The sequence below is a fragment of the Mustela lutreola genome, chromosome 7 (genome assembly GCF_030435805.1).
Source record: "Mustela lutreola isolate mMusLut2 chromosome 7, mMusLut2.pri, whole genome shotgun sequence".
Taxonomy (NCBI): Eukaryota; Metazoa; Chordata; class Mammalia; order Carnivora; family Mustelidae; genus Mustela; species Mustela lutreola.
The window spans coordinates 20,371,660-20,382,752 of record NC_081296.1 but is presented as its reverse complement, the minus strand read 5'-3'; the positions used below and the strand labels follow the sequence as shown (position 1 = coordinate 20,382,752).

General features: G+C 38.3%; 1 protein-coding gene across 1 annotated transcript in view; it reads left to right on the top strand.

Annotated features, from left to right (window-relative positions):
- The first annotated feature begins 209 nt into the window (after nt 1–209).
- LOC131835455 (uncharacterized) overlaps nt 210–11,093 on the top strand; it is a 30,923-nt gene continuing 20,039 nt past the window's right edge. Inside the window, exons 1-2 of the mRNA XM_059179748.1 lie at nt 210–507; nt 9,518–9,803. Of these exons, the coding sequence (XP_059035731.1) occupies nt 210–507; nt 9,518–9,803 (584 nt within the window). The remainder of the gene's footprint in view (nt 508–9,517; nt 9,804–11,093) is intronic.

Genomic DNA, 11,093 nt, shown 5'->3' with positions numbered 1-11,093 from the left:
AAAACATCAACTAGATAAAAGTCTACAAGTTCAAGGTGGCACTTAAGAAAAACTTTAAAAAGAAGACATCTCATTGGACACTGCTGGAGATTGCTAGGGAACAGTTTATTTATCCTGAACACTGATAAAGTAAAACAGTTTTTAATAAAATGGAGCCAAAATTTCCCTCCAGTTTGTGCCTAGCGAGCATTGATCCAGCCTGAAGAAGTATGACTGAAATAGGCAGGACTGATCGATTTAATTCAGCCCATCTATCTCATTATGACTCCTGCAATGAAAGGACATACGGCACGGACCCTGACAGTACGCGGGGGCCTGCCTTACAGAGCCCTGGTGGCCGTACAGATCTGGACCCCACGTCCAATTGGCTTCTCCTTGGCAGCAATGATGGCAAACCCTATAAAGGAAAAGGAGAGAAGCAGAAAAACACAACAAGGGTAAAAATTAAGGCTTCTTCTCTAAATCAGATTCATCCAAAGAAAGTTCATAGAAGTGAGATTTGCAGAGGTATCCACCACCAGTCAACGACGAGCAACATCTTAGAGACTCGTGCACAGAAAAATGTTTAATCTGATGGAAAATCATGTCATTTGAGTATCTTCATCTCTGATTTTATTAGTATAATACAAAGCCAAGAACAAAAAAATTATAGTATCAGGTGACAGGAAAGTTAATGATAAAAAGCCAAAATAATGAAATGATATAATCATCGACAACAACAATGACTCCTCCTCACTGAGATATGTGCTACCTAGGAGCCAGGAACCGGGCTACATGCCTTTGCTGGATTCTGATAAACATTTGTTATTATCTCCACCTCACATGTAAAGTGACCAGTTAACACAGATAGGTTAAATATCTTTCTAATAGGCGGCAGACATGGGATTTGAACCTAACTCTGTCTGGCTCAAATCTTGTGTTCCCAAACACTAGGACATATTCCCTCTACCAGTTACAGTCTCAGGAAGAAGTTGAAAATTATGAGGGAAAACCCTTGGCATTTTATTTCAATGATAAAAAAAAAAAATTCATTTCTTCAAGCACCAGGGCCAGCACGTAATCAGTATTTGCCACATGCTATCAAGCTCATTTTCACAATGGTAATATCTATTTGACAACCAGGGATAAAAGTGATATTCTTTGAAAACGAGGTCACAATCCAGCTTAAAAAAAAAAGAAGTCTCAAGCAAGGTGTGCTTTAATTTAAGTCCTAGAAAACAGCTTGCCCAAAAATGACTTTTGCAAGTCACATACAGTATTTCAATCTGTCATTTTGAATTGACCTTCACAGGCCTGAATATATTGCAGTGGACTTGGGAAGCTTATGAGAATGATATTAAACTTGGTACTATTTTTTAAATCTTATTTTATATCCACTCTGCTTTTTACTTCACTGTGTATAATTCTTGAAAGCATTGATATTATGGAGCTTTCTTAGATATATGCTGGTTTTCTTGCTAATTAGAATTAATCAAGGTTAATTCAATAAATACCTGTAAAGGTAGAGTGTTTATTCAAACACGATGTGGAGAATCGCGTATTCAGAAGAATAGTTGTCTCAATATTTTGACGATGAGTAGCAGATTTTACTTGAAGGTTTTAGCAAAGTGTGTTTGAGATCTAGCACTCAGTTTATTAGCATTGCATCTGCAAGAAGAGTTTGGAATAACTTACTTTAATTAAATCTTACATTGCTGATTTTGAGTCTTCAATAATCTCTCCTATTTTCATCTCACCTTTTAATAATCTCATAATCGAAATTAATCATCTTTCATCTGGGGTACCTTTCGCTCTGTTGGCCAATACAGAACTCAATTCTGCATCGTACATTCTGCCTATTTCCATCCCATACTCAGCATTCTTCACTAACATCAGGAATAATCAACTGTTGAAATAAGCAACAAAAATACTTCAAAATAGCATTTTTTTAGAACACTTATTTCTTTGAGAGAGAGAGAGTATGAGTAGTGGGGAGGGACAGAAGGAGAATGAGAAGGAGAATCCTCAAGCAGACTACCTGCTGAAAATGGAGCCAGAGGTGGTCAGGATCATGACCTGAGCTGAAATCAAGAGTTGGCCATTTAACTGACTGAACCACCCAAGCATCCCTCAAAATAGCATTTAAACAATATAAGTTGTCAAAATAATCTCAAGAAAACACTAAGACATGAGGTATGCATAATTATCATTAGAACAGAATCTTCTAGAATTATATGGAGTCTATCAATCAATTGATTCTAGAGTCTTCTAGATTCTAGAATCTTCTAGAATCAATTATTCATAGAATCTTCTAGAAGGATGGAAACTTACACATTATGGTACTTTAGTATTTCTTACTGATATTTTCAAAAACTGTAAAATACTTTATAAGCACACATAAAAATAAACTCTTCTTTAAAGAAATGTCGTTCTTTTTCATTTTAACAGATTATGCAAACTATGTTATCATCTATTTGTACTTTTTTTAAAGGTTTCTGAATACAGATATCTGTAAAATGCAACAAGAAAAAGTGTATCCTACCCTAGAGTTTCAGTCCAAGCCAGACTACTAGGAAACAGGTTGTATAAAATAAGAACATTTTTAGACTACAAAGACTTGCTCATATTTTTATAGCCAGCCACATATAGAAGAAATAAATAAAGAAACAGAAAGAAAGGGCATATAGGAAATGGGATACCCAACAGAAGAGACAGTTGAGGCATCTCCCAACACAGTTGTAAAGGAGAGCCCAGAATAACCATTGTTCCCAGATTACAAGGGCAGTTAGTATAGTGGAGATAGACCAGAAGGTCCTGGAAAGATTTTTTTCTTTTTTAAATTAAATTTAATTTTTTAAGTAGACTCCATGCACAACGTGGGAATCAAACTCACCATCCTGAGATCAAGAGTCACATGCTTTATTTACTGAGCCAGGCAAGTGCTCCCTGGAAAGATTTTTTTTTTTTTTTTTAAGAAAGCCTTAGTTATTTTTCCTCTCTTCCCCTCTGATCCTATGTCTTATTTCTTAAATTCAGCATCTCAGAGAGATCATATGATAAGATCAGTTATCTTTCTCTGATTGACTTACTTCACTTAGCATAACCCCCCAGTTCTATGTTGCTGCAAATGGCAAGATTTCATCTTTTTTGATGGCTGCATAATATTCAATTGGATATATATCACATCTTCTTTATCCATTCTTCTGTCAATGAACATTTCAGCTCTTTCCATTGTTTGGCTATTGTGGACATTGCTACTATAAACATTGGGGTGTAGGTCCCCTTCAGATCAATGCATTTGTACCTTTGGGGTAAATACCCAGTAGTGCAATTGTTGGGTCATAGGGTAGCTCTATTTTCAACTTTTTGAGGAACCTCCATGCTGTTTTCCAGAGTGGCTAAACCAGCTTGCATTCCCACCAACAATGTAGGAGTGTTCCCCTTTCTCTGCATCCTCGTCAGCATCTGTTGTTTCCTGACTTGTTAATTTAGCCATTCTGACTGGTGTGAGGTGGTTTCTCGTTTTGATTTGTATTTCCTTGATGCCAAGTGGTGTTGAGCACATTTTCATGTTGCCAGTTGGCCATTTGGATGACTTCTTTGCAGAAATGTCTGTTCATGTCTTCTGCTCATTTCTTTATTGGACTATTTGCTCTTTGGGTGTTGAGTTTGATAAGTTCTTTATAGATTTTTGGATAGTAGCCCTTTATCTGATACATCATTTGCAAACATACACACACACACACATATATGTGTGTGTGTGTGTGTATAAAGAACCAAGATAAAACCAGAGAGAGAGAGAAACCATAAGAAACTCTTATTCTGAGGAAACAAACTGAGCGTTGCTGGAGGGGAGATGGATGGGGGGATGGGGAAACTGGGTGAGGGACATTGGGGAGGGTATGTGTTGTGATGAGCACAGGGTATTATATAAGACTGATGAATCACAGACCTGTACCCTTGAAACAAATAATACATTATATGTTAATTAATTTAAAAATGTATTAATAAAGCCTTGGTTAGAGAAAATGAAGTATCTGAGTGTTTGAGAGAAGTTTCAGAGATTGGGAGGAATTAATGATGTCATAGTGACAATTATTAGAAAGTAAAATAACATACAAACAAACAAAAAAGCAATTATTAACACCAGAGGAAACAGAAATTGTGCAAAAAAAGAAGTGTTCACTAGCACAGCCCTCAGTGGAATTTATTAGTGATAATGCACCCTGAATATTAATTAAAAAATTATACGGTAACTCTTTTTTTTTTAAAGATTTTTTATTTATTTGTTTTGCAGAGAGAGACCACAAGTAGGCAGAGAGGCAGGCAGAGAGAGAGAGAGAGGAGGAAGCAGGCTCCCTGCTGAGCAGAGAGCCTGATGTGGGACTCGATCCCAGTACCCTGAGATCATGACCTGAGCCGAAGGCAGCGACTTAACCCACTGAGCCACCCAGGCGCCCTATAAGGTAACTCTTAAGAAAAAGAGGATATGGGTATTGTTAGGAACAGGGTTAGTAAAGATAGACAAATCTTGATCTTCTTTAGGGAAAGTAATAGATAATTTCCCATACTAAAATAATAATAATAGTAAGGGAGAAAAGAAGAGGAAGGAATTTTTAAGAAGTAGCCACAAAAATATGTTAGGGAAGCCAATTCCAATAGCATTCAATGGAAATATTAGAAATACTTGCCTTTAGGAAAAGAGAAGTGGGATGAAAGGCAGAATGAAGGATGATATTTTTCTTAACATTTCAGAATTCAATGTTTGAAAATGATGAGTGTAACCTTACTACATAAAGTCTGCATTATATATAAATGTATTTTATTTGGGAACACAAGGTAGAAAATCCAAAGTTTAGTCTGTGAACAACTAGTTAAAGTTCAAGTCATTCAGAATTTTTAATAAGTTATGCTCTCATTCTATCAAAAATGAAACCCGTGCTTTCCACCAAATAATATAATTTTCCTTTGCAGCTGTATAAAATATGCACATAACATCATCCACAGTTTTAGTTCACATGTGCTTTTAGCAATCAGTTAGCCCAGACAATGGGAAAAAGAATATGAGCGTGGTTCTTCAAATTTATTTTTTTTCTTCATTTTTTTTTTTTAAGTGAGCTCAATGCCCAACATGAACTCAGAACCCCAAGATCAAGAGTTGCATGCTCTACCACTTAAGCCAGCCAGGTGCCTCAATGAAATATATAAAACAGAACATTGTGAAGTTTAGGATTGAGAAACCATAACATAAGATCTGCTTTAATTAAAATCACTTAATATTATAAAGCCCATAATTTCAATACATGTCTGTCACATGATGTGAAAAATAAACATTCAATAGCATTTATTTACTCATTTAATTCAGTAATGACATTGGGGACGTTCCTCAGGTACTTCTCACATGGGGATTGAGGAATGAATGACGTAACCAAGGTGTCTGCCTCAGGAGTCTGCTCATCCCGTAAGTATGAGATTCTAAAATTCTCAGAAAAAAAAATTAAAATTCCCTTATCTGTATTTTTATCTTCCTTAGCCAAGACATGTGTTCAAATTAAGATCACTTAGAAGGGTGTCTTTAAGTAAATGTGAAAAAAATCTCCTTTCATTTAGGTATAACTGATTAGAGGGAAAATAGGAAGAAAATGGACAGTTCCATGTTCATGAAGCAAGACTGTTTTCCAAAGTATTCTTCATGTATCTCACTTGGGACCTAGAATCCATTTTCCTCGGGAAATAATACTGAAATGGGGGCAGCTAATATTTTACAGGTGTGCTTGGTGTTCTTGGGAAGCCATGACTTCTTATTTTCTACTGGCAATATTCACATGGATATTTACACATGTTAACTGTACTCGAATCATCTTTTGTGCATTGATAGTGTAGTCAATTGGAGTAGTTAGAAGTCTCTCTTTCTTTCAAAAGGAACACAGTGAGTTCTAAGACCTGTGCCCGGAGGTTTTATGGAAGCTTATGTTCCAGCATAAAATTTGATATTTGATGATATATTATTTTCTCATTCCCATTAACATTTTTTGTATGAACTGCATTATGCATAGCCAAGAAATTTTTGGAGGAGGTGTACCAATTAAATCTGAATGTCATGAACAGTTTGCTTAAGGGTAAAGTGCTGCCGCCACCCCCCCCACAAAACCAAAACTTTTTGTAAGGTCATTTCAACCTGAATCTACCAAAACCTGTTCAAATAAAGAGCTTGGAGAAAATAAACTCCTACAAATATTATTTTGAAACAAATACAACATTTCAAAATAAGCAATTAGTGGAAGAAATATTTCTTCCACGTATTAGTCTATGTATGACTTTCTTATTTTAAAAGAAAAGGATTTTTTTTTTTTTTTGGTAAATGTTCTTTTCTAAAATGTAGGAGAACAATTTCCTCTCCAAAGTAGGTTTCACACAGTCTCTGCCACAAAACCTGAATTATTAATTTGGTTAATCAGTACAGTTCTTCACAGAAATTGCAGAAGGAGACAGGTCCTACTTCCTCTCCAAAATTTCACCCAGTATTAATTAGTACATTTTTTTTTAATTTTAAAATGAAAACAGTATTAGACCTAGTCAATGCTCAGTTGTCTTATATAAAATATAGGATTCAAACTGCTTACAGCAAGCAACAGAAAAAAAGTGTGCATTTAATTACAATTTACACAAAGGAATTCAGTCTATAGCTCCACTACCTGTGCAATCTGGGGTTTATAACAGAGCAAAAATTCCCACCTGCAACCCCGAGACTGACCACAATTTTTTTTTTTTTTTAAGATGTATAATTAGTACACCTGTCTCAAATCCTTTGAGGGGTTTTTCGTTCATTTCTTGGGAGAAGTGTTCTGGCATTTTCCTTTTTAATCAAAGCTACTTGGCGAAATTGCTTCCCGACCAGACCTCAGAATATTAGCAAAAGTCTGGCGCTGGCCTTGTTGCCATTTGAATATTCACAGCCATAGTTTTACAACTGCCCCATCTTGAGTAATGCGCTGAAACTCCCGCAATTCAGTCATCATTTCTTCCCTTCCTCCTCTGGCCCTGGCCCTTGGAATGTTTGCGTGGTGTCACCGCGAATGTGCTCGGAGCAGAGTTATATGGCATCATTTGGAGAAACATTGCGTTAATAACCAGAGTTCAAGGGCAAAGGATATAAACGGAGCAAATTACAAGTCTGAACAGATATATAGCTTTTGCTAAAAGGGACATGGGCTGCTACTTTATTTACTGGGCGCGGGTGCACTGCAAAGGTGCCCAAGCGCACGAAGGCATTTTTAAACGACCACATCACGGCTTAAGAAAACAACACAAATTTTCAGACGCGAAGGAAACCTAGTGCAAGGATCGACGGTTCTGAGTTTCCTAATGAGAGAATACGATTTGCTATAAAGTACCTTAAGTTTCCGCGGTAATTTCACAGATGATAATATCGTTTTATGTGTCACCACGGAGAGGAAGCAGAAGCTTGCTGGAAATCTAAATTCAATAGATCATCTCAAACTGCAGGTTAACCCAGTTTTGCCAGGGATTTCTTGTTCTGATCATTTTAACCCGGGGATACCACCCTACTTCAAAATGAATACCATGAAAGAGGAATTTGTAAAAATGCTGTATTTCATTTTAATATGTTGATTAGAGGTCTCTCAATAATTACATAAAAAGGGAGCCAGAAATTCAAAAGAGGGAAAGCAAAATCAACTTTTCTAAAGGAGCCAAAAGAGAACTTCATTAATAATCAAAGAAAATAAAAATCAAAGAATCGCAAGTGCTACATTACCAAGTATTTTTTATTAGTGTTCTCAATAACACTGAGCATACTGTAAAGTAGGCTGGTCTGATATTTTTCTGCTGGTGAGATGGAATGCTACAACATTTTTGTCTTTCTTTTCCTTTCTTCTTTTTCTTCTTCTTCTTCTTCTTTTTTTTTTTTGTAAAGCAATTTGGAAATTATTGTAAAAAAAAAATCACGACGTTCATTAAGCATGGCCTATATAGCCCATTTAAAAAGTTTCTTTGAAATCAACAATTTACAAGATGAAAATTTTGCCTTAAGATGTTCCTTACTGTATTATTTACTTTACTGAAAACTCGAAGTTACCTAAGTGTCCAAAAAGGAGGAAATGGTTAGTCAAATTTTATATACACTCAAGGAAATATTATGCTGTTGCTAAAATTGATTAAATGTTATTAAAATTGATTAATCTTCTACTAATCTTAAAAAGTTCTTTTGACATATCTATGAGAAAAAACCCCACACAGGATTCAAATGAACACTTTTACAGCGGTTCAAGCATACATTAAAAAGAATTCTAGAAAGAAACATACATGAATTTAATTTATGTGTGCTTTTTTTTTGTGGGGGAGTGCAGATACGCTATCTGTGCTAGCACAAATAAGTTTCTTTAGTTTTTTGAACTTACTTTTACATTGTTAAAATATGGCATTTCAAAAAGCAATGCGTGGAGCTGGGTTCTTTCTCCCCTGACTCACTCTCAACCACAATGAGATAAGATACACCTCTGTGACATGATTCATTTTCACTTATTGCTATTTTTAAACACAGGTTTTATTTTCTTAGTGGTGGTAGTTGTTAGGGCAGAAGGGGATGGTGGGTATTCTAATACACAATGAGATAGAATGATATTCCCATATTAAAAAAAAGAAATCCCACTGTTTTCTCTAAACTATTTTGCTGGCAGAGGTAAAAGAATCAGCTTATAGGCAGGACTGACTTATTTCTTGACATAAGATATATTAGCTTGCACATGGCAGCTCGTGCAGGAGGAAATATTCACCGTGAATGGACCTGTCCTTCAGTTGCCAAAGAAGAGCCCAGATGATACAATAGCTCTCCACAACCCCATTTCCATGGTGGTTCATGACATATTTTTTCCTGTTATCCTTCTGTCTGCTTCAATCCCTACTCTCAACCTAATGAGTTTTTAAAAGGACACTTCTTAAATCGAGTTGCCTAAAAACATGTGCTGTCATCTTTTTGCAAGGATAAACAAAACATATCCAAGTCGCTCATGACTTTTAAGCACATAAAAGCTAGACAAATTATGAAAATTTTACACATTCTAAAGATCAGAATTATCTCTAGAACGCATTCTTCTATTTTATTTTATTCCTTTTGGGCTAAAGTTTTTTTTTTTTCTTTTAGCATTTAATATCCAATTTTCTTATTCTTATTATTTTTTAACTAAAGTGCATTGCCCACCCTCCCGCCCCATTTTCTGAATCTATTTTCCATGATCTTCATGCTGCCTGAGATAAGAAAATGCAACCGTTCAGGTCTGATATCATATTGTTTCGGATAACCGATAGGGGATCATTCCCACAAATGGCAAATAGGACTTGAAAACTGTTTGCAGTTTGGGAAGAAGAGGTTGAGGGCTTGTTCCGATGGCTCAATGATTTGTCAAACATCGGTCCTCAAGGATGCCAGGTTCTTTGCCCTCCACTTTCCCATAGTGCATTTTCCTTTCTCCCACAGAGATATAACAGAAACTGATCTTCAAAATCTAAACATTCCGAGCCGGGTCCTTTTGTGCAGGCATCCTGCTCTCTCTGCCCTGTGCCGGGAGCCGCGGAGCGCGGTCGTATTTACACTGGCCAGCCCCCCGCTGCTCAGACCCCGGCCGGCAGACAGGCCATCCATCATCCGCCCTCCTCCCGCCGAGCGCCGCCGCAGCGGCCAATCCGGCGGCAGGTGGGGCGCACCTGCGGGACGGCCCGCCGCTCCCCGCCGCTCCCTTCCGTGCGCTGCGCCGGCTGGCGGTGCCCTTGCAGCCCCTGCGTTCTCCAAGGCCAGAACCCGGCAGGTACGTCCGGGTGACCGGGACGGTGTGCGCGGCCGAGCCCGCCACGGGCGGCCAGGGGGGCCGCAGGAACGTAGGCGGACACGTTCTCCCTTAATGCCCACGCCCGCTTTGGATTGGTCTGACATCCGTGGGTGCGGACACGCGGGCCCTCCCTGGGTTTAGCCTCTAAAAAGTGGAAGAATGACGATACTCACCTTGGGAAAGGGACGAGTAAGTGAGAACACATTTGAGTGAGAGAATTCCTTGCCTCTGGTCCGTTCCTTGGAGAGCAAGGACTTTCATATGAGTTTGCAAAGCAAGTCTGAATTCAGCATGGCCCGTGCAGACTTCAGGGAGAACTCCCCCCTGACACCTGCCCCCACCCCCAGACCTAAGTGCAGGATAGTAACACAAGGCCATAGGACACCCAAACTACTCCAAGCAAAAACCTAACCTGGATCTCAAAGATCGGTAAAAAAAAAAAAAAAAAAAAAAAAAAAAAAAGAAAGAAAGAAAGAAAGAAAGAAAGAAAAAGAAAAGAAAAAAGAAAAAAGGCAGAACCTCAAACCACAGGGAAGCCTTCATTTTCCAAATAGGTCAACTAATTGTAGTGCAATCACCTTGCCTTTAAGGGCAGGGCTGGGTTCCTTGGCTCTTCTGAGAAGAAAACTACTGGGAGTTCTGCGAACGTGTTGTGGATTTTATAGCTGGACTCCATAGCTCCTTTTGGTGTAAACGATCCAATACATCTACTCGATCATGTAATTTTAGAGCAACTGAGGACAAGCAGAATCCCCAACCCTCTCCCTTATGTTCCAAGAGTGTGTCTATGTAAATGTCAGTTATGCCCAGGCAAGGTCTTGGGGGTTCGGTGGGTGGGGTGGGCGGTGGGGGAAGGTGAGACAGCCTTGCCAAGGGCTTCAAGGTTTTCCAGAAACGCGTGTGTCTAAAAAATACAAATACAAAATAAATAACAGCCACCACAGCACCTCCAACCCTCCACCCCTGGCTTCCTTCTGAATCATAAATCATGAAAGAGAGATCAGTGAGTCCAGTTTTCCTGCCTTTAACAACTGGAACTGATAATGCCAAAAAGGAAGAGAAACAAACCATGTGAGCCTTATTGCTGCCAGAGGAGGGGTACGCTGGGGAAGATCCAGGTCTCTCCTTCGTTTGGAACTCCCATGGCTAAGAAGGCTCTTGGATCCTCCAAGTGGGTGGTTCTCAAACCTGGCTTCCCAGGAGACCCAAGCCTAGGTTTGTGAGGTTTGGTTTTGTTGTGTTTTTGTTTTTTGTTTTTTTTCTTTTGGG